At 45.4% G+C, this 24137-nt stretch overlaps 1 long non-coding RNA gene and 1 gene segment (V, D, J or C); both read left to right on the top strand.

The window, feature by feature from the left end:
• LOC140479452 (uncharacterized) overlaps positions 1–23903 on the top strand; it is an 841377-nt gene extending 817474 nt beyond the window's left edge. Inside the window, exon 2 of the long non-coding RNA XR_011961044.1 lies at positions 23063–23903. This is a non-coding gene — a long non-coding RNA (uncharacterized lncRNA). The remainder of the gene's footprint in view (positions 1–23062) is intronic.
• Positions 8580–9202, top strand: LOC140479495 (immunoglobulin kappa variable 4-1-like). The segment is given in 2 exon segments: positions 8580–8646; positions 8832–9202. Coding segments are annotated over 2 exon segments (420 nt in total).
• Positions 23904–24137: the final 234 nt, after the last annotated feature.

The following is a 24137-nucleotide window of genomic DNA, read 5'->3' as shown; positions in this document are numbered from 1 at the left end:
TTATTACATTGGCATTTGTTCTTGTATTATACTTATCTTTTGTATTGAATAAACACAGAGCTTCTTTTGCCCGGAACCTGTCTACTGCCTTCTTTATTTCACCATTTTAAATAAGTCTATTTGCAGAACTAGGGATCTGGGGATGTTTAAAACGACCTAAAAATCAGCAAATTACTGATCACAAACGAGAGAGGGTCTCCTGATTCAATTGTAAGAGTAATTGGAGTTCTTTTGTTTAGTGACTCAGCCAGATGTTTCAATTCGATTCTGTGTACACCATAGGAAAGTGAATGTAGTCACAAAGATGGATTTGTATCCTATTGCCAGGTCAGAAGATTGCATTGAAATGGTGGGTAGTGAGTCATTCCTATCGAAAATTGATTTGATGAAAGTATATTGACAAGTACCGCTGACAAGAGCAAAGGAAATTTCTGCCTTTGCTGCATTCTGGATCTTTGTACACAATGGAAAACTCAAATACATTTGAAACATGTTGGGAAGACAGGGTATAGACTGAGAGCAGAACTGAAGAAAATTAGTTGTATTCGGGAAATGGTTTTGGAAAATTTATGGAATTAAAGTTTGATAAATCCGCAGGGACCAATAACCTACATTTCAGATTACTTTAGGAATTTCCCAAAAAGTTTGGAACCATTGATGTTCAAGATTATAAAGATTCTGGAACAGTTCCCAGTGACTTGCGAATGTAACATCACTGTTTAAAATGGGAGGGAGAGAGGAAACTGGGCATCTTAGACCAGTCAGCCTGACATTGGTATTGGGGAAAATACTCAAGTCCGTTGTGAAAGATTTAATTACTGAGCACATGGAAAATGGTGACAGGATTAGACAGAGTCAACATGGTTTGTGAAATGGAAATCATGCTTGACCAATTGACTGGAATTGTTCAAGGATGTAATGAGCGGATTTGACAAGGGGGAGCCAATGGATGTGGTTTATCTGGAATATTCAGAAGGTTTTATTAAGTCCCACAGTAGAAGTTAGCGTATGAAAGTAAGACTCATGGGACTGGGGGCAGTGTACTGACATGGATAGAGAATTGGTTGGCGGGCAAGAAACAAAGAGTAAAAGAAAATAAGGCCTTTTTCTGAAAGGGTACCACAGGCCTGGATCCAGCTATTCACAACATTTGTTCATGGTTGAGATGAAGGAACTTAAGAGTAATATCTCCAAGTTTGCAGATGACACAAAGCTGGGTGGGAGGGGGAGCTGTGAAGAAGATGCAGAGATGCCTGTGTCCGTGTATACCAGTCACTGAAAGTCAGCGTGCAGGTACAGCAGACAGTGCAGAAGGGAAATGATATGTTACCTTTATAGTGAGAGGATTTGAGTACAGGATCAGGGATGTCTTGCTGTAATTGTATGGGCCTTAGTGAGACCACACCTGAAATATTCAAACCTAAACTGGTTCAGTGACAGGAGACAGAGGGTGGAGGCAGAAATGTGTTTATGTGACTGGGTCCAGTGTGCAGTGGGATTCCACAGGGATCAGTGCTGGGTCCCTTATTGTTCAGGATGTATTGAAACAAGAAAAAAGAGAATGTGAGTGTTGAGGGGTGGGGGTGAGTGGATGATGACTGAGTTTGTAGATGACACGAGGTTTGGCAGATGGTTGACAGTGAGGAAGAAGGTCTGAGGTTACAGGAGGATCTAACTGGATTGGTCAGATGGGCAGATCAGAGTCAGATGGATCATACCCCTGATAAATGTGAGGTGATGTACTTTGGACGATGTAACAGGTAAATAAAGTATTTATGAAGGTAGACAGAACACTTGCCTATATCATTTCAGGTACAGATGAGAAGACCAGGTCAGATATGGTGGAGCAATACAGAACTTTGGTTCGGCCACAGCTGGAGTACTGTGTGCAGTTCAGGTCACCACACGATCGGAAGGGTGGGATTGTACTGGAGGGAGTGCAGAGGATAGACACCAGGATGTTGCTTGGGATGAAGCATTTCAGTGATGAAGAGAGGCTGGATAAGCTAGAGTTATTTTCTTTGAAGCAGAGAAGGTTGAAGGGGACCTGATAGAGGTATGAGGGAAATGGACAGAATGAATAGAAAGCAGTTTTTCCCCTTACTCAGAGTTGGCACACATTCAATGTGAAAGACAGGAACTTCAGCGGGGATTTGAAGAGGAGATTTTCACCCAGAGGGTGATGGGGGTCTGGTTTGCATTGTCTGGGCTGGTAGTTGTGGTGACCTTTTAAATGTACTTGGATGAACCCTTGAAATATCATAACATTTAAAGTTATGGCCCTTGTGTTGGAAAGTTGGATGATTGCAGGTTTAGTGTGGTTTGACTGGTACACATACAATGGGTCGAAGGGCCTCTTCTGTACTGTGTGATTTTATGATTGTGTTGTGTGCAGTTTTGGTCTCCTTATCTGGGGAAGGATGTTCTGGCTGTGGAGGGAGGGCAGTGAAGGTTTACCAGACTGATTCCTGGGGATGACAGCACTTAGATCTGATGAGAAACTGGATCAATTAGGATTATATTTACTGGAGGTTAGAAGATTGAGGGGAGTCACATTGAAAAGTCTAAAATCCTAACAGGACAAGGCAGGATGTTCCTGATGACGAGGGAGTCCAGAATCAAGGATGAAAGTTTAAGGATATGGGAAAGGTCATTTAGGGCTGATATGGAGAGAAATGTTTTCATTCTATAGGAAGCCTGGAGGAGTTTCTGTCACTGAAAGCAGTTCAGCTCAAACCACTGAATGTTTTCCAGAAAGGGCACGATGCAATTCTTAGAATGAAAGGGATCAAAGGTTATGGGGAGGAAGCAGGAACAGGCAACTGATTTGGATGATCAGCCATGATCATCTTGAATGGCAGAACAGGCACGAAGGGCTGAATGGCCTACTCCTGCTCCGAGTTTCACTGTTTGAGAGACTGTTCATCAACGTGGAAACATATTGAATTAGAGATAAAATATTTGCCTTGGGTTAGGAATTAGTTTGGAGATAGTAGACAGAGTGAGGGGATAATGTGTGTGTCCTCCAATGAGCAAGAGGTGAATAGTGGAGTGCCCAGGGATCCATCGTGGGACTTTAGCATTTCACAATATTTCTCAATGACTTGGATGAGGGAATAGAGAGCCATATATCCAAGATTGCTGACCACACTGAGTGAGGCAGCTAGGAGGAGGTGACAGAGATGGGGAGGGTGGATGGACAAGGAGGGACTTCAGAACAAGGACGAGAATTTGAAACTCGAGGTGTTGTTGGACCGGGAGCCAATGTAGGTCAGTGAGGACAGTGGGGGATGGAGATGGGGTTTGTTGCGAGTTCAGATACGACCAGCAGAGTTTGGGATGAGCTGAAGTTTACAGAGGGCAGTGGCTGTGATGTGGCCCAGGACAGCATTAGAATGATCACGTTTGGAGTCCCAAAGAAATGACTGAGATTTTCAGTGAATGATCTCTGTGATGTGGAGGATTTGGGGCTCAGATCAGCCTCAAAGATGAGGCCAAGATTGTAAGGAATCTGGTACGAAATAAAAGCTGAAAAAGCTGCACATTCTGCAAATGAGAAACAAAAACAGAAATTGGTCGAAAAGCTCAGCAGGTCTGGCACCATCTGTGGAGAGAAAGCAGAGTTAACATTTTGGGACAAGTGAATCTTCTCAGAACTGTTCTGAAGAAGGGTCATTTGACCCAAAAGGTTAACTCTGATTTCTTACCCCAGATGCGACCTGATCTGCTGAGGTATTCTGTTTTTGTAAAGAGTCTGGTTGAGCAGCAGACAGTGCTCGGGGAGAGGGATGGAGTTTGTACCGGGAGCTGAAAAGGATGGTTTTGATCTTCCCAATATGTTTCCCAGTGAGCCTGGCTCCTCAGTCCTGACTGCTCTTCGCTGCTGTGATTGTCACTGATTGGACACGTATTATTAGATATTCTGACCACAGCAGAAAGCCCCAGTGTAATAAATAACTGCAAAGACTGTCAGATCGCAAGGTTGAAACTTCACCAAAAGAGGAAGTGAAAGAAGGAGCTCGGAGCAGCTGGACATTTGTTACTGAGACGGGAGAAAACTCTGAACTGTCTGCACTCCCTGGAATCTGACAGCACATAAGAACATTAAAACTAGGAGCGGGAGCAGGCTCTCTGGCCTCTCGGGCTGCTCTGCCATTCAGTAAGATCATGGCTGATCTTTTCATGGCCTCAGCTCCCCCCTTACCCACCTTTCACCAAAACCCTTGATTCATTTACTGTTCAAAAAATTACCTGTCTTCGCTTGAAAAACATTTACTGAGGAAACCTCAACCACTTCACTGGGCGGGGAACTCCATCGATTCACAACCCTCTGGGTGAAGAAGTTCCTTCTCAATTCAGTCCTAAATCTGCTCCCCAGCACAGGAGGAGACCATTCAGCCCATCGTGTCCGTGAGTGATCAAATTAATCCCACTACCCCTCCCTCTCCCCATAACCCAGCAAATCTTTCCTGTTCAGCTCGATGTCCAGCTGCCCCTTGTAGACCTGGGTCCACAGTAGAGACTGCCCCTAATCTAGGCTCCAAACTGGCACCTCATTCATTCATTGGGAGGCAAACTGTCTGGGCTGCGAAATGGAGCTCAGAATCCTGAATGTTCTATCTCCCCTCCTGATGGACATCTGATGCTGAGGTTTAGTCCTGTGGAGCTGTACAATATTTTCCTACCATACACACTTCTCCATTCTGTGTGTAAAAGGCTGGAGCCTGCCAGCAGGACATTCAACTGCAGGAGCCGTCATCAATTTGACCAATTCTGACCACACCCACTCTCCGTAAACTTTCAACTAATTACTAATATCAAATCTGTCCATCTCCTCCTTGGTGTGAGACAGGGAAGGGGCCACTTCATTCCAGACAATTTGGAATTTATGGAGCACAGATGGAGTAAGCTGAGAGAGGACATCAGAATGATGGAGTTTGGAGGTGGGATGAGCAGGAATAAGAGTTTCTGTGGTCAAGGGGCTGATGCAGAGCAGAGAAGGACAATGTTGTGGAGTTTGAAATAAGAGACCTATGTGATGGAGAGGATGTGGGATTTGAAGCTCCAATACTGAAGGGTCCGGTGGGAAAGAGGCCCAGGCTTATTGATGTCCATTGGACATTCCAGTGGGATGGAGGCCCATGTTTCCTGATCTCTGTTGGAGGTTCCAATTGAGTCCCATGGAATTGGAATGTTGGCATTTCTTGCAGCAATTGGAATCTTGGTATTGAATATAAAAGGACTGGATTACAGAAATAAAGAAATATTGTTACAATTCTATGAGACATTGGTGAGACCACGTTTGAAGCATTGTGTCCAGTTGTGGTCTCCTTCCTTGGTGAAGGATATGGTGGCACTGTATGCAGTTCAGAGGATGTTCACCAGACTGATCCCTGGGATGAAAGGGCTGTCATATGAGGAATGGTTGAATAGCTAGCTTTTGTACTCACTGGATTTCAGTCGTATGAAGGGAGAATCTGAGTGAAGTATATAAGATGCGAAAGGGGATTGATAGGGCAGGCATGGAACAGATGTTCCCTCTTGTGGGCCAGTCTTGAACAATAGATATAGAGTGAGAGGAGGTATGTTTAAAACTGGGATGAAGCGAAACTTCAGGTGGCACAGTGGTGCAGTGGTGAGCACTGCTGCCTCACAGTGCCAGGGACCCAGGTTCGATTCCACCCTCGGGCAACTGTATGGAGTTTGTACATTCTCCCCCTGTCTGTGTGAGTTTTATCGGTGTGCTCAGATTTCCTCCCACAGTCGAATAATGTACACATTCGGAGGATTGGCCATGCTAATTTAGCCATACTGTCCAGGAAAGTGGAGGTTAGATTCATTAGTCATGGGAAATGTAGGGTTACAGGGAAAGGGTTCCTGAATGGCTCTGCGTGAAATGCTCTTTGAAGATTCGGTGTGGACTTGTTGGGCTGAATGGCCTGGTTCCATACTGTATGGAATCTGTTCCATTCCAACTACTTCTCTCAGAGGGTTGCGAATCTGTTGAAGTCAGTGCGCAACACCCACCCCCCAGCTCTCCCATCCCCCTCTTCCTCAAGTACAGTAGAGGCAGAATCAATCAACAGATTCAAGAAAGAAACAGATATCTTTCTGATGAAAAGCAGGCGAGAGGGCAATTGGGAGCAGTCTGGAAAGTGGAGAGGAGGTTAAGATCAGCCATGATCATGTTAAATAGCAAACGGGCTTGAAGTGCTGAATTATCTCTTCCTGTTCCTCATTCCGAAGTTCAATCTTGCTAAGGCATAGAGATCCTCCTTGTTTACTGGTCTGTATTGGACGATCCAGTCACAAAGAACCACATGCTGACTGGTCTGTATTGGAGGGTCCAATTTGAAGCTGGTCCATATTTACTGATCTGTACTGGAGAGTTCAAAGAAATGGAGGCCTTTCTCTCCTGGTTTCTATTGGAGGGCCCAGCAGTAATAAGGTCTATGTTAACTAGTCTCTTCTGGAGTAGTCAGTGGGAAATAGACCGATTTTTACTGGTCTCCATTGGAGGCTCCAGTGGCAAAGAGGCCTATGTTTAATGGTCTCTACTGGAGAGTTCAGTGGGTATAAATTCCATGCTTACTGGTCTCCACTGGACAGTCCAGTGGGACATGAATACCGTCGTGAGTGTGGGGTCTATTTCCTTTCTGTAGTAACTGTGTGATGGTCCAATCCTTATACCAGTAAAACTGGAGCTTGACCATGGAAGGGGAAGGTGAGGGGAAAGGATTGGAATATGTTGTGAATGGACAGGATTGTTCAATGGGTCAGAGCCTGTCCTATCCTCCAGCTCACACTGATGGTCTGAGGATGTCCTGTCTCTGCTGGGCCTTCATGGAATGAGGTTTGTGTGCAAACGAGTCCCCAGTAAGAATAGGCCAACAGCACAGAATTGCCCTTCATTTCACAACAATCTGACCATCTTCCTGAGAGAGGCCAAACCCTGGTCAATGTGGGAAATGGGGCTTTATTCTAGGAGTAGAAATACTCCTGGTGTCAAGGGTTAACATCCATTAGTGGGGTAGAGCTGGAGTAGATTTACCCTGTATTTAACTTTTACCATTTGGGACATTGTTAGAAAGGCAGAGAGAGGGAGAGAGAGTGAGTGAGAGGGAGAGAGAGAGAGATTGTTGGCGAGAGAGACATAGAAGGACAGGGTGTGAAAGTGAAAGAGAGCGGGATAAAGAGTCTCAGGCAGTGTAAGATGAGTAAAAGGGGGAGAGAGAGTGGTAGAGAGAGGCAGAGATGGTGGGGTTGAAGAATAGAGACAGAGCAAGATAGAGTATGAGACAGTGTGGCTCAGAGTGATGGGAGAGAGAGAGAGAGACAGAGAGAGAGACAGAGTAGGTGTGAGACAAAGAGTAAAGGCAATCCAGTGAAAGAGAGAGACAGACATGCAGACAGGTCCTGGTCACCACATTATGAGAAGGATATGACTGTACTCGAGATGGTGAAAAGATTTCCCAGGAGGGTGTGAGCTATGAGGAAGGATTGGAAAGGTCAGGATTTTTTTTCTTGGAGCAGTGAAGGTTGAGAGGGAACCTGCTGAAGGGCAAAAAGATTATGAGGTGCAAGGATAGACTGGACAGGAAGGCAACTTTTTCCATGAATAGAGGGATCAATATCCAGGGGCAGAGATTAGAGATTACACAGACATACAGAGATAGAAACAGAGAGCAGGAGTAGGGTTAGGGTTAGGGTTAGGGTTAGGGATTGGCCCTGTGAGTCTGCTCTGTTATTCAATATGACCATGGCTGATCCTCTCCCTCAATGCCAAGCTGGGATTGATGTTGCTAGAGCATTGATGACCAGTACAGACTTATTAAATGCTGTTCATGTCATTGAACTTCTGATTGAGAGAGAGAGACAGAATATATATATATATATATATATATAGAGAGAGAGAGAGAGAGAGAGAGAGAGAGAGAGAGAGAGAGACCGCAAGTGTACATTGTGAGATTGAGTGAGAGAGGGCGAGGCATGTAATTGCTGCCCCAGGACTCACTGTCCCAATGTCCTGGAATAACCCCTGTTATAGAGATCAGTTAGAGAGCGACCGGAGGGAGGGAGACAGACAAAGAGAGAGTGAGGCAATGAGAGATTGAGGGTATAAGGAGAGAATGAGTGAGAAAATAGTTAGTAATATAAGTGAAGGAGAAAAATGAATGATAAGAAAGTGAGAGAGAGAGAGAGAGACCAACCAACACAGAGGAAAGGGAGATAAACAGAGTGTCAAACATACATGGAAAAAGGGAAAGATATAAATGGTTATATAATTGGGAGAGGACAGAGTCGGAGACGGAAATAGAAAAAGAGGGAGAAAGTAAATGAATAACAGGAATATATACAGGAGAAAGATGAGAAAGAGAAAAAAGGGAAAAGGGAGAAAGGATGTATGAAAATGAAGGACAAGAGAGAGAGAGAGAGAGAAGAGGAAGTGTGAGGGGCTGACGTGGCTCTCTCTGCCTGATGCCATTTACATACTGAGGAACACCCAGTCAGACTCTCACAGGCTGCAGCTTTATAAAGCAAAGCCCAGTGAAGGGAGAGTTTATCAGGAACCAGGCACAGGGATAGGAGTATACACCATGATTTCACACATCCAGCTGATCTGGCCCCTGGCATTCTGTGTCGCAGGTACAAAACTCTCTCCTTCCACCTTGAATCTTTAGCTGATCTCCATTTCACTCCAATTCCACTGACTTGTGATTAAAGGGAAAATGTTGAAACCAGAGGAATGCTCAGTGTCTCTGACAATCTCTCATTTGACATGCTCTTTCTGTGACAGTTCTGACTTTACTGTGTTTCTCTCTGACCCTTAGGTATTAGTGGGGACATCACCATGACCCAGTCTCCCCCGGTGCTGTCAGTGGGACTGGGCCAGACCGCAACCATCACATGTAAGGCCAGTCAAGACATTAGCAGCTACCTCAGTTGGTACCAGCAGCGAGAAGGTCAGAAACCCTCTCTCCTGATCTACTATGCAACATCTCGATACACAGGAGTCTCCGACCGATTCACCGGCAGTGGATCAGGGGCCAGTTACACCCTGACAATCAGCAACGTTCAGAATGAGGATGTCGCTGGCTATTATTGTCAGAACGGGTACTATAGCAGCTCCAATCTACACAGTGATACAAAGCCATACAAAAACCTCAAGACACACAGCACCACCTCGTGCACTGACACGTGAATCAGTTATATAAAATGTATAATAATGGACACACAGTCTGAACTGACACGTCCACAAATAGATACAAATGAAACTGAACAAATTACCCCATGCTGGGATTGTCACTGTCCACTACACACTCCAGTCCCTGTGCTGTCCACCACTCACTTGAAGGCCTCAAGTTTCCCTCTTACACCCCATGGCCACGCGTGAAGATCAGCTTCAAGATTTAATGTCGAAAACTAAATTTCACAAATCTCCCAAGCCCAGCTGGACACAGAGAGAGACAGAGACAGAAAGACACATGAATGAGGGAGAGACAGAGAGGGGCAGAAAGAAGCTGAGAGTGAACGAGAGACTGGGAGACAGGGAGAGGTTGAGAGTGACGGGGGGAAGCAGAGAGCAGAGGTTTTTGTACAGCCTCTGCACTGGGAACTCTCACTGTGGTCCACGTTCGGTAAAGGAACCAAGCTCAGACTGAGTAAGTAAACCTCAATCCTCCGTTATTAAACCTGTCAATACTAAAACACACTTTCTAAAATACAGTTGCTGAATTGTTGAAGGTGTTAGTGGGGAGCTGCAGTGAATGAAATGGTTGATTGAGGAGCAATGTGTCTAACAGGGTGTCCAGCCGTACCTCTTTAGTCCCATTGCCCCCTTTCAACAGCAGGATCTCAGTCAGTCAGTTTTACTCACCGTGTGGAGAAGCTCTGTCCATTTGCAGCCTGTGGTCCCATTCCTGAAGCATGGCGTGAAACCAGTGAGTAGCCTCCTGCCTTCTGATGTGAGCTCTGGCTCCCTGTCCCAGTCTCTGATCTCACTGACCTCAGCAGCAGCACAGTGAGACACCGTGCTCCCACCTCCCCCAGCTTTAACTCTGCTCAATCGCACAATCACAGAATTGTTGCAGTGCACAAGGAGGCCATTCCACCCATCCTGTCTGTACTGATTCTCTGAATGAGCAATTTACAGAGTGTCATTCTCCTGCCTTCTCCCTGTCACCCTGCACATTGTTCCTTTTCAATTAAATTCTCATTCCTTTCGGAATGTTTCAATTGAAGCTGCCTCCACCACACTCTCAGGCAGTGCATTCCACACCTTAACCACTCACTGGCTGAACATGTTTGTTCCCCATCTCACTTTTGTTACTTTCACTAATTACTTTCAATCTGTCGTCTCTCAGTCTCAATCCTTTCTCAATTGGGAACATTTTCTCCCTATTTACTCTGTCCAGGCCCCTCCTGGTTTTAATTCCTCAAACAAATCCCCTCTCAGCCTTCTCCAAAGAAGACAGTCCCAAATTCTCCAATCAATCTGTATAACTGATGTTCCTCATCCCTGGAATGATCTTCAGGAATATTTTTTGCCATTCCTACAAAACTTCACCTCCTTCCTGAATTATTCTCATTTTCGACGGCCCTCATGATTTTATAAACATCGAAAAGTGCACTTCTCAGACCCTTATGCATCAGAATAAAAAGTCTCAGCTTTTCCAGCCCTTTATAGTCATGGAGTCATACAGCGTGGAAACAGACCTTTCAATTTAACATGTCCATGATAACCAGATATCCTAAACTGACCTCATCCTATTAACCAGCATTTGGCTTCCATCCCTCAAAACCCTTCCTATTAATTTACCCATCCCAATGCGTTTTAAATGCTCTAATGGTATCTGCCTCCAATACTTTCTCTGGCAGCTCGATCCAGACACACACCACCCTCTGTGTAACAAGTTACCCTCAGGTCCCTTTTAAATATTTTGCCTCTCACCTTAAACCTATGCCATCTTGTTTGGACTCCCTTTTCCAAGGAAAAGACCTTGGATATAACACTGTCCATGCCCCTCATGATTGTATAAACATCTATAAAGTCACCCCAAAGCCTTAGATGCTGCAGGAAAAATAGGCCCAGTTTCTTCAGCCTTTCCCTATAACTCAAACCTCCAATTCCTGGCCATGTTCTTGTAAGTATTTTCTGTAGCTTTTTAAGTTTAACAGCATCCTTTCTATTGCGAGGTGATCAGGATTGTTCACATTATTCCCAAAGTGGCCTCACTAATCTCCTGTGCAGCTACAACATGATGTCCCAACTCCTATCCTGAAAGCAATGACCAATAAGGGCAAGTGTACCCAACAACTTCTTCATCACCCTGTCTACCTGTGACCCCACGTTCAAGTAATAATGCACTTGCATCTTCACTCCGAGGTCTCTTTGTTCAGCAACACTCCACAGGGCCGGACCACTGTATAAGTTCTGCCCTGGGTTGCCTTTCCAAAATGCAACATCCCACAGTTATCTAAACTGAACTCCATTTGGCACACCTCTACCCATTGCCCCATCTGATGAAGGTCCCGCTGTACCCTGAGATGAATTTCTTTACTAACCACTATCTCACCAATTTTGATGTCATCTACAAACTTACTGTAACTCCGAGACTTACATCCAAATCATTTCTTTAAATGATAAAAGTAATTAACCCAGCACCAAAGTTAGTGGCACACAGCTATTCACAGATCTCCAGTCCGAAAAGCAACCTTTTACCACCACTCTCTGTGTCCTCTCTTCGATCTAATTTTTTTATCCCAATTGCTTATTCCCCCTGGATCCCATGTGGTCTAACCTTACTAACCAGTCTATCATGTGGAACCTTGTCAAACACTTTGCTAAAGTCCATATAGACTATGTCTACTGTTCTGTCTTCATTAATCTTCTTTGTCACCTCCTCAATCAAATTCAGGAGACATGATTTCCTATGCATAAAACTACATCGATTATCCAAAGAATGTAAATGCTATCTTACAGAATCCACTCCAACATCTTACCCAGCACTGACATCAGTCTCACTGGTCTATAGTTCCCCTGGCTTTTCCTTACGGTCTTTCTTAAATAATGGCATAACATTAGCCAACCTCTCTGGTTCTCCAGCACCTTACCCATGGTTGTCACTGATACACATTTCTCAGCAAGGGGCCCAGCAATCTCTTCCCTAGTTTCCTACAATGTTCTGGGATACACATGAACAGTTCCGAGGGTTTATCTACTACCTTTATGTGTTTTCAGATCTTGAGCGTCTCCTCTTTTGTGTGTGATCTCTTTTCAAGACATCACTATTTTTCCAAATTCCCTAGCTTTCTCCACAACAAATACTGACCTAAAATATTTGTTTGGGATCTCACCCATCTCTTGTGTCTTACCAAAATACAGCACTCACATTTATCTAAATTAAACTCCATCTGCCATTCCTCAGCCCACTGGTCCAGTTGCTCAAGCTTCCATTGTATTCTTAGACAGCCTTCTTCACTGCCAATAATTAGATTAGAGTCTCTACAGAGTGGAAACAGGCCCTTCGGCCCAACAAGTCCACACCGATCCTCCGAAGAGTAACCCACCCAGACCCAATTCCCTATTAGTAATGCATCTTAGACTATGGGCAATTTAGCATGGCTAATTCACCTGACCTGCACATCTTTGGACCATGGGAGGAAACCACAGCACCCAGAGGAAACCCATGCAAACACAGGGAGAATGTGCAAACTCCACACAGACAGTCATCCAAGGCTGGAATCGAACCTGTGACCCTAGCACTGTGAGGCTGCAGTATTAACCACTGAGCCACCGTGCTGCCCCACCTGAGCCACCACTGAGCCACCGATGCCACCTGAAAATTCACCTGAACACACTCTCACATCTCTGGGCCCTCCCTGCCCATTACACTGCTACTATCCCAGTCTATATTCAGAAACTAATGACCCCCCCCCCGCCCATTTATAACAACTCTATCATATTTGCAGGTCTCTGTAAATTCATGCATTTGTATTCCTCCACATCCTTCCCACTGGGAGGTGAGTTATTGACAGCACTGAATATTCTGTGTTCCTTTGTGTTCCTCTCCGACATTCCCTCCTGGCTCCCACAGCTCTGCCAAGTTAGTTTAAACCCTCTCTAATAGCACTAGTAAACCACCTCACAAGAGTCTAATGCACTCCCTCATGGATCCTCTTTCCAGCCCCGCAGTCACCTGTGTTCACCTCCTGATTCTATTCTCACCTGCGTGCGGCACTGGGAGTAATCCGGATATTCCTCCTTTTGAGTTCCTGCTGCTTATTCCCTCCAGAGCTCCCGAACTTCTGACTGCAGGACCATGTTCCTTTTTCTCCATCCATCACTGGGACCAATGTGGTCTACGACTGCTGACTGTTCCGCCTCTCCCCTCAGGGTGCTCTGCAGCTGCTCAGTGACATCCTTGACCCTGGCACCAGGGAGACAACACACCATCCAGGATTCCCATCTGCAGCTGCAGAAACACCAATCGATTGTCCTCACTCTCGAATATCCTCTCAGTATCACTCTTCCAGTCTTCCTTGTGCCCTCCTGTACAGCTGAGCACCCCACTGTGTTGCTCGGGACTTGGCTCTGGCTGCACTCCCCAGATGAACCATCATTCTCATCAGGATTCTGAACTGAATCCTGGTTGGAGAGTGGGATGCACTCGGGGATTCCTGTACTAGCTGCCTGGTCCTCTTGGACTGTCTGCTGCTCCCCCATTCCCTCTCTCCCTGCATACTCTGAAGCTGCAGAGTGACCACATCTAGAAACGTGCTCTCCACGGAGCTCTCAGCCTCAGGGACTCTCCGAACTGACACAAGTTGCTGCTCAAGCTCCAGAACCCGGAGCTCCAACTGCTGCCACTGACCACACTTCCTGCTCTCATGGTATTCTAGGAGCTGGGAAGCATTCTGAAGTTCCCACCTAAATGCACACTCTCTCCACTCTTTGGTTATCTGTTGACAATTTTCTGACAGTAAACAGCTCCAGCAGGGCTCACAGTCCAGTGGGTTCAGTGTTCCAGGGTTTTGGGGAAACTCTCCAGAAGTGGGCGGCATGGTGGCACAGTGGTTAGCACTGCTGCCTCACAGCGCCTGAGACCCGGGTTCAATTCCCGCCTCAGGCGACTGACTGTGTGGAGTTTGCACGTTCTCCCCGTGTCTGCGTGGGTTTCCTCCGGGTGCTCCGGTTTCCTCCCACAGTCCAAAGATGTGCAGGCCAGGTGAATTGGCCATGCTAAATTGCCCATAGTGTTAGGTAAGGGGTAAATGTAGATGTAGGGGTATGGGTGGGTTACGCTTCGGCGGGGCGGTGTGGACTTGCTGGGCCGAAGGGCCTGTTTCCACACTGTAAGTAATCTAATCTAATCTAAGACTTTAAGAAATAGGAGCAGAAATCAGCCATTCAGCCCATTGAATCTGCTCTGACATTTGATCTTGGCAGATATGCTTCTCACCCCCATTCTCCTTCCTACTCCACAGGAACGTTCGATCCCCTTAACAATCACGAACCTATCTATCTCTGTCTTAAATACACTCAGTGACTTGGCCTCCACTGTCCTCTGTAGCAATGGGTTCCACCGATTCCCCACCCTCTGGCTGAAGATATTCCTCCTCATCTCAGCTTTAAAGAGTCGGCCTTCATTCTGCGGCTGTGCCTTGGTTACCGAGTCTCTCCTGTTTTTGGAAACATCTTCTCTGCATCCACTCTATCCAGGCCTATCAGAATTCAGTAAATTTCAATAAGATCCCTCCTCATCCTTCTAAACTCCATTGAGTACGGACCCAGAGTCCTTCAACACGCCTCATATGACAAGCCCTCCATCCCCAGGATCATTCTTGTAAACCCCTCCAATGCCAGCACATTGTTTCTTAAAATACGGGTCCCAAAAATGCGCACAATATTCCAAATGCAGTTTGACCAGAACCTTACACAGCCTCAGCAGTGCATCTCTGTTCTTGTATTCTGGCCCGATTGAAATGAATGCTAACATTTCATTTGCCTTCCCAAGCACAAACTGGACCTGCGAGTTCACCTGAAGAGAAACCTGAATGAGGTTTCTGCTTTAGATTTCCAAAGGCTTTCCTCATTTAGCAAACAGTTTTTGCATTCCTTCTTGTATTCTATATGCCACTTCTTTGCCCACTCTCAGAGCATCTCCAGGACCTTTTGCAGCCTTCCCACTACCTCAACACTACCTGTCCCTCCACCTATCTCATGTCGTTGGCAAACTTAGCAACAATGTCTTGACTTGCTTCATCCAGATTGTTCATGTATAACGTGAATAGTTATGGTCCCAACATTGATGCCTGCAGAACTCTACTCGTCACCAGCTGCCATCTATCCTCACTCTCTGCTTTATACCAACCTGCCAGTCCCAGTCCTCAGTCCATGCCAGTACATTGCCCCTAAAACTATGGGTGCTTATCTTACGTCAAATACCTTCTGGAAATCCAAATACATTACTTCCTCGGACTCTCCTTTGTCTGACTGGCTCATTGCCTCCTCAAAGAATTCTAACAGATTTGCCAGGCATGACCTCCCCTTGATGAAACCGTGTTGACTCAGCCCTATTTTACCATTGCACGTCCAAGTCCTCTGCAATTTCATCCCTAAATTGAATTCGAAAATCTTACCAACAACTGAGTCCAGGCTAACTGGCCTATAATGTCCCATCTTCTACCTCCCTCCCTTCTTAAGCAGGGTTGGTATGTGAGCCATTTCCTTATCCCTTACCCCCACCAAATCTCCACCTCCACACCCTGCCTGCATTGATTCCTTAAAGATCATCACCAATGCCTCCACACTCTCCTCATTGATCTCTTTCGGAACACACGGGTGTAGTTCATCCAGTCTGGGAGAGTGATCCATATTCAGACCTTTCAGCTTCCCCAGTACCTCCTCCTTAGTGATGGACACTACACTCCCCTCTGCCCCCTGACAGTCTTGAAGTACTGGAATGCTGCTGGTGTTTTTCATGGTGCAGACTGATGCAAAGTACTGATTCAATTCCTCGGCTATTCCATCATTTCCTACTATTCTTTCTCCAACCTCATTTTCCAGTGATCCAATGTCTTTTTATATATCTGCTAACATTCTTGCAATCTTCTTTTGTATTACTGGCGAGCATACACCCACATTTCACCTTCTCCACCCTTAATACTTTTTTAGTTATCCTCTATAGGTTTTTAAAGACTTCCTCATTCTCTGACTTCCCACTATTCTCCACCACATTGGATGCCTTTTCTTTTGCTTTTATGCTGTCCTAGACCTCTCTCATCAGCCGTGATTGCCTTGTCCTCCCCTGAGTATGTTTTCTTTTTCTTTTTTGGGATGGATTCCTACTCTACTTCCTGAATTACTCCCAGAAACTCAGCTGTTTGCTGCCCCACCATCTTACCTGCTCGGCTCCCCTTCCAATCAACTCTGGCCAGCTCCTTCCTCATGTCTTTGTAGTTCTGTTTACTCAACTGAAATACAGTTCCATCTGCTTGTAGTTTCTCCCTCTCAAGCGACAGGGGGAATTCCATCATATTATGGTCATTTATCCACAGGGATACTTTCACCTTAAACTCACTAATCAAGTTTGCCTCAATACACATCACTGAATCCAGACCTGCCTGTTCCATAATGGCTCAAACACAAGCTGCTCCAAAAACCAAATCGTCGATATTCCTTGAAATCCTTTTCTTTAGACGCACTACCCAGTCCATCTATCCATTAAGGTCTATCCTGACATTTAGTTTATGCCTTTTCTGTATCCTGATTGGTTTTATTCCCCACACCCTGATTACTGTTTGGAGAACTGGACATAACCTGCATCAGATTCTTTATTGCGGTTCCTCAACTCTACCCACACAGATTCTACACCTTCTGACTCTCTATCACTTCTTGCTATTGATTGAATTTTATTTCACACTAACAAGGCAACTCTTCCCCCTCTGAACATCTACCTGTCCTTTTGATAGGACATGCATCCTTGGATATTTAGTTCCCAGCCGGGATCCCCTTACAGCTTTGTCTCTGTGATACTCACAACATTGTACCTGCCAGTTTCAATCTGCACTACCAGCTCATTGTGTATACTGTCTGTATTTAAGTACAACACCCTCAGTCCTGCATTGACTGCCCTCATTCCCATCATTGTCCTCTTATCTGCTGGGCTTGATGTTCGACTCTTGTTCCTTTCTGTACTCTCTGTCCTTGTACGTCTTCTAGAAACTTGAATAACCTCTCCTGAGCCCTCCTCCACTTTAATTAGTTGAAATTCCTTGTACACTCAATTTACCTTGATTTATGGCATCACTTTGTCTACCTTATTCGGAATGCTTTGTGCATTAAGTTGCAAAATCTTTAAGTTTGTTCTGTTATTGATTTTCCCTGCACTTCTTTAGTTCCTTTGATATTGAAAAAATCCGACCCGATCTTTTATTTTCTGGTAACAATCAATCCCATCACTAACCAGCAATTGTACCTTCTCCTTCACCTTCTGTTTTCTCATTTTCCATCCAAGTGAACCACATTACTTTATCGATGTGTTGACTTCAGGCATGGTGGCTCAGTGGGTAGCACTGCTACCTCATAGCACCAAGGACCCGAGTTTAATTCCTGCCTTGGGAAACTGTCTGTGTGGTGTTTGCACATTCTCCCTGTGTCTGTGTGGGTTCACCCCAGGTGCTCTGGTTTACTCCCACTGTCCAAAGATGTGCAGGTCAGGTGAATTGGCCGTTCTAAATTCCCTACAGTGTTCGGTGAATTAGTCAGGAGTAAATGTGCAGACGGTTTCTCATCGGGCTGCTGTTCGGAGGGTTGATGTGGACTTGTCAGGCTGAACTACGATTTCCACACTGTAGGGAATCTAATTAGGCCAATATTTATCATTAATCCAACATCATTAATGCTTTTTGATCTCATGGCTTCTAGTTGGATCTTACTGTGTAGAAACTGGCTGCCATGTTCCTGACATTGCAACTGTGACTGCTTGTCAAACAAAACTGTCTGTAAATGTCTTTGGAAGACCCTGAAATGTTAAGGGCTGGATTGATGCCCATATCCCTCTAAACTCTTCCTATTTACATATGCATGCCTTTTAAATGTTGTAATTGTACCAGCCTTCACCACTTCTTCTGGCAGCTCATTCCACACATTTAACACCCTCTGAATGAAAACGTTCCCCCTTAGGTCCCTTTTAAATCTTTCCCCTGTCACCTTCAGCTTCTACCCTCCAGTTCTGGACTCCCCCACTGTGGAGAAAAGATCTTCTCTATTCACCCTATCGATGCCCCTCATGATTTTATAAACCTCTATACGGTCACCCATCAACCTGCAATGATCCAGGGAAAACAGCCTCAGCATATTCAGCCTCTCCCAATAGCTCAAACCCTCCAACCTTGGCAGCATCCTTGTAAATCTTTTCCGAACCATTTTAAGATTCACAACATTTTCGCTACAGCAGGGAGACCAGAATTGCACACAGTATTCCAAAAGTGCCCTAACCAACGTCCTGTACAGCCGCAACAGCTCCCAACTCCAATACTCAATGCACTGACCAATAAAGGAAAGCAAACCAAATGACTTTGTCACTCCCCCACAACTCCCCCACCCCCCTCCTCCCCCCACCGACCTGCAACTTCACTTTCAGTGAACTATTCTTTTTTTTGGATGAACTGGGAGTCTTTCAGTTGTAAAAGATGCCATTCCATGGCACTGTTGGATGAAGAGCAGGCAGTTCCCCCTGGTGTCCCTGATCAATATTTATCCCCCAATCAAAATCACTGAAAATCTATTTCTCTGCTATTTATCATACTGTGTTTGGGATCTCGCTGCGCACAGTCTGCTGGAAAGATCCATTTGGACATCTTGAGTTGGGGACAGGTGCGAAACAAATGCAAGTCTTTCTTGAAGATTGAAGGCTCCTGATCCGGACATTCACCCATTGTCTGTGCACTCTCACCTTCCGGGGCATGGGGTCATGAGGAGCAGTGACCCAAAGGACACTGAGACTCTTTGCAGTTTCACCTTTGACCTCAGCCCAGCAGTGTGCAGTAAGGTTTGAAATGTAATCTAGAACATAGAACATAGAATATAGATCATTAAAAAATACAGCGCAGTACAGGCCCTTCGGCCGTCGATGTTGCACCGACCGAAGCCTACCTAACCTACACTAACCCAATAACCTCCATATGCTTGTCCAATGCCCGCTTAAATGACCATAAAGAGGGAGAGTCAACTACTGCTACTGGCAGGGCATTCCATGAACTCACAACCCGCTGAGTAAAAAGTCTACCCCTAACAACTGTCTTATACCTACCACCCCTTAATTTAAAGCTGTGTCCCCTAGTAACAGCTGACTCCATACGCGGAAAAAGGTTCTCACTGTGTACCCTATCTAAACCCCTAATCATCTTGTACACCTCTATCAAATCTCCCCTAAACCTTCTTTTCTCCAATGAGAACAGCACCAAGTGCCTCAGCCTTTCCTCATACGATCTTCCTACCATACCAGGCAACATCCTGGTAAACCTCCTCTGCACTCGTTCCAATGCCTCCATATCCTTCCTATAGTATGGCGACCAAAACTGCACACAATACTCCAGATGAGGCTGCACCAGAGTCTTATACAAGTGCAACATGACCTCAGGACTCTGGAACTGAAATCCTCTACCAATAAAGCCCAGTTTGCCATATGCCCTCTTCACAGCACAATTTACCTGGGTGGCAACTTTCAAAGATCTGTGTACATGGACACCAAGATCCATCTGCTCATCCACACTACCAAGTAGTCTACCATTAGCCCAGTGATCCATCTTCTTGTTACTCCTACCAAAGTGAATGACTTCACACTTAGCTACATTGAATTCCATTTGCCACTTTACTGCCCAGCTCTGCAACTTATCTATATCCCGCTGTAACCTGCCACACCCTTCTTCACTGTCCACAACTCCACTGACTTTCGTGTCATCCGCAAACTTGCTCAGCCAGCCTTCAAGCCCCTCCTCCAGGTCATTTATAAAAATGACAAACTGCAATGGTCCCAAAACAGATCCTTGTGGAACACCGCTAGTAACTGCGCTCCAAGATGAACCTATACCATCAACTACTACCCTCTGTCTCCTTCCAGCCAGCCAATTCCTAATCCAAACCTCTAATGCACCCTCAATGCCATGCCTCCGTAGTTTTTGTATTAGCCTGCCATGGCGTACCTTATCGAACGCCTTGCTAAAATCCATATACACCACATCTACTGCTTTACCCTCGTCCACTTCCTTGGTCACCTTCTCAAAGAATTCACTAAGGTTTGTGAGGCACGACCTGCCCTTCACAAAACCATGCTGACTATCCTTGATCACATTATTCCTATCTAGATGTTCATAAATCCTATCCCTTACAACTCTCTCTAAGACTTTGCCCACAACAGAAGTGAGACTCACTGGCCTATAGTTACTCGGGCTATCCCTGCTCCCCTTCTTGAACAAGGTGACCACATTCGCTATCCTCCAGTCTTCTGGCACTATTCCCGTAGACAACGACGACATAAAAATCAGTGCCAATGGCTCTGCTATCTCCTCCCTAGCTTCCCAGAGGATCCGAGGAGAAATGCCATCAGTCCCAGGGGACTTATCTATTTTTATCCTTTCCAGTATTCTCCAGACCTCTTCCCGACGTACCTCAAGGCCATCCATTCTAATCACTTGTGACTCAATATTCACATCAGCAACAGTGTCCTGTTCCTGAGTGAATACTGACGAAAAGTATTGATTTAGTGTCTTACCAATCTCCTCCGCCTCCACACACAACTTCCCACTACTATCCGTGACTGGACCGATACCTACCCTAGTCATCCTTTTATTCCTGACATACCTATAGAAAGCCTTTGGGTTTTCCCTAATCCTCCCAACCGAGGACTTTTCATGTCCCCTTCTCGCTGACCTTCTACACAGACACCCCAATGTGACTCGTTCCCGAAGTGTGTGGATCCGATTCTGCTCCAATGTTCTCAGATAAAGCTTTCCTGATCTGTGGGTGATCGGAGGTTTGTTAAAGAGGTATCGAGCTCCATCCCACTTTCCAGCTCTTGCTCCATAACTCCTGAGGTTTCACTGTTTGAAGTGAATATCCAAGTGTTTTCTCAATGTGATGAGTGTTTCTGCCTCTCCCACCCTTTCAGACAGTGAGTCCCACATCCCAGCCTCTGGGTGAAAACAAATACCCTCAACTCCCCTCTAATCCTGCCCCCAACTGATTCCAATCTCTCCCCATGGTTATTGCCCTCTGTGCTGGTGGAAATCAGTCCTTCCTACCCACTCTGTCCAGGCCCCTCATCATTTTACACACCACAATCAAATCTCCCCTCAGCCTCCTCTGTTCCAAAGAAAACACTCCCAGCCAAACCAATCATTCCTCAAAGCTCAAAGTCCCCATTCCAGACAAACTCCTCGTCTGTCCCCATCTCTAATGGAATCCCATCCTTCCTGTAATGTGGTGACCAGACCCATACACTGTTCTCTCACTGTGCTCTAACTGGGGTTTTATACAGTTCCAGAATAAACAGACTCCTTGCTTTTGCTGTCAACCAATAATGAGGTAAGAGAGGTGATGGTCTAATGGTGTTATTGCTGAACTGTTAATCCAGAGATCCAGATAATGTTCTGGGCACCCGGGTTAGAATCCAGCAGATGGTGGCATTCAAATTCAATCAAACAAAATCTGGAATTAAGAGTATAATGACGACCATGAAACCATCATTGATTGTCAGGAAAAAGCCATCTGATTCCCTGATGTCCTTTAGGGAAGGAAACTGCCATCCTTACCATGTGACTCCAGACCCACAACAATGTGGTTGACTCTAAATTGCCCTCTGGGTGATTAGCGATGGGGAATAAATGCTGCCAATCCAGCAATGCCCTCATTCCATCAAGGGAAAATGAAGAACAGTTTATCCCATGTGTCTTCTTACCACCTTACTGACCTGCATTAATCACCATGGCCACATCTTCCACCTCCACACACATTTGAGTTGCAGCTTCAAATTGACAAAAGACATTCCTTCATTATCTGAGAAAGAGATAGAAACATCCAAACCTGGAGCATCATTACGCCATTCGACCCGTCAAGCATGTTCCACCATTCAATATGATCATGGCTGATCATGCAACACTGTCCCCTGTTCCTGCTTTCTCCCCACATTCTTTGATCCCTTTAATCCAAACAAATATATCTAATTCTTTATTGATCACATACTGCATCTAATTCCCTTTTGCTGGTAAAATTGATGAGAATTATTGGGTTGTTGTTTTTTGACCAGTATGAACACAATGGGTTGATGGGCCTTTTGGGTCTCTCTGACTCGATGATTCTATTATTATACTTTATGAATAACTGAGTACCAAGCACTGACCCCTGTGGCATTCTAAGTTGTAATTACCTGACATTCAGAAAAAGACTCCTTCTTTCTGTACTGTCTGCCAACCAGTTCCCAATCCATGTCAGTACATGACCCCCTATCCTCTTGTTCATTTGGTCTCGATCTGGGAGTCCCACCCTTACTCTTTGTGGGAACAGATTCTGATCAATCTCTGTCTCGTCCTTCGAGGGCTCTCATTGTCTTGACACTGATTTCCCACAATGCCGCTTGTTCCAATCCACTTTTCCCAAAACATCACACAGTTGAGTAAAATGAAACCTTTAACACTTGCTCCATGGTTCTCTATTTCCATCCCTCCTCTCAATCTCACTGAGTTCTGATCACTGTCATTGAAATGCTCCCGCATTGACAGCCCTTCCAGCTGCCCACATTCATTTTATAAACAATCGTTCAAAACTGTCCATTCTCTCTCTGCTGCTTCACCATCACTTTCTCTGGAGCAGTTAGGGATGGGTCATAAATGCTGGCCCTGCCAATGAAACTCACATCCCAAGAAGCAATTTGAACAATGCCTGGTCATTTGTTGGGTTTATTCTATATTGACGACAAATGTTCAAAAAGATTGTATGGAAAGTGAAGGGTTGAATTCCCTTCCAGTGGCAGGAATTAAAATTGTTTCTCTTGTCTTTCAGGCCGTGAGAACTCTCAGCCCAAGCTGACCCTCCTGCCCCCCTCCCCAGAGCAGGTCAATGCCAAAAGCACTGCCACCTTGGTGTGCCTTGCCAATCACTTCTATCCCGATGAGCTGGAGGTGCAGTGGAAGAAGGACGGTGCAGTCATTTCGGACGGGGTTCAGACCAGCAACTACCTGCGAGCTTCGGACAGCACCTACAGTGTCAGCAGCCTGCTGACCCTCTCTGGGTCTGACTGGGAGTCCAACGCTCGCTTCTCCTGTGCCCTCACCCACGTGACCCTCCCTTCTCCCCTCAGCAAGAGCATCAGGAGATCAGAATGTGTGTAGAGTGTTTGAGACAGTCCACAGAGGAGACACAACTTTAAACAGAACAGGGCTGAGCTGGCAGGACAAAGGTCATTGTCAGCACTGAATTTCAACTCTCTTCCTTCTGGGACTGGCTCAGAGACACTTCTGAGGTTTGGATGTTAAAGCAGATCATTGGGGTAGCGGCAAGAGAGCTTTACACTGTGTCAGACCTTAAACTGTCCTTGTCCTGGGAGTGTTTGTGGGGACAGGATTGCCTTGTGATGTCAGCTGTACAAACCAATGTGAACCTCAGAAGTCTCTGCTTCAGTAAACCAGATCTCCTTCCTGCTCAGTTGCGAGTTACAACTTAAGATTTTATCACTGATTAAAGGGACAGGATTCTCATGTTATTGAGAAAATCTCTCCAAGTGTTTTCCTCAAGCTCCATTGTGGCTGTGAATTTGAGCAGCTTCCTCTGTCTGGGCTGTTAATTGCAGTTTTTTCTTTCTGTCAATGTGAATGTGGAAAAGGGAATAAAAGTGAAGATTCAGTCTCTGTCTCTGCGTGCTTTGGAAATAACTGACCTCCACCTCCCCCCGCCCCCCCCCCCTCACCTCTGAGTTGATTGGCTGTATTTCAGCAGGTCATTGTCACAATTGGTTACTTGGCCTTTCAATCAATTTCAATTCTCAATCATCAGTCACTTTCAAATGATCCCTTTAATCAGGAATTTATGTAGATTTCAAAAAGAACAGAAACTGAAAATTGTTAGGACTCAAGAAGTA

The sequence above is a fragment of the Chiloscyllium punctatum genome, chromosome 7 (assembly GCF_047496795.1).
Source record: "Chiloscyllium punctatum isolate Juve2018m chromosome 7, sChiPun1.3, whole genome shotgun sequence".
In the NCBI taxonomy this organism is placed as follows: Eukaryota; Metazoa; Chordata; class Chondrichthyes; order Orectolobiformes; family Hemiscylliidae; genus Chiloscyllium; species Chiloscyllium punctatum.
Note: the sequence above shows the minus strand (reverse complement) of the source record. Positions and strands in the feature narration are given on the sequence as shown.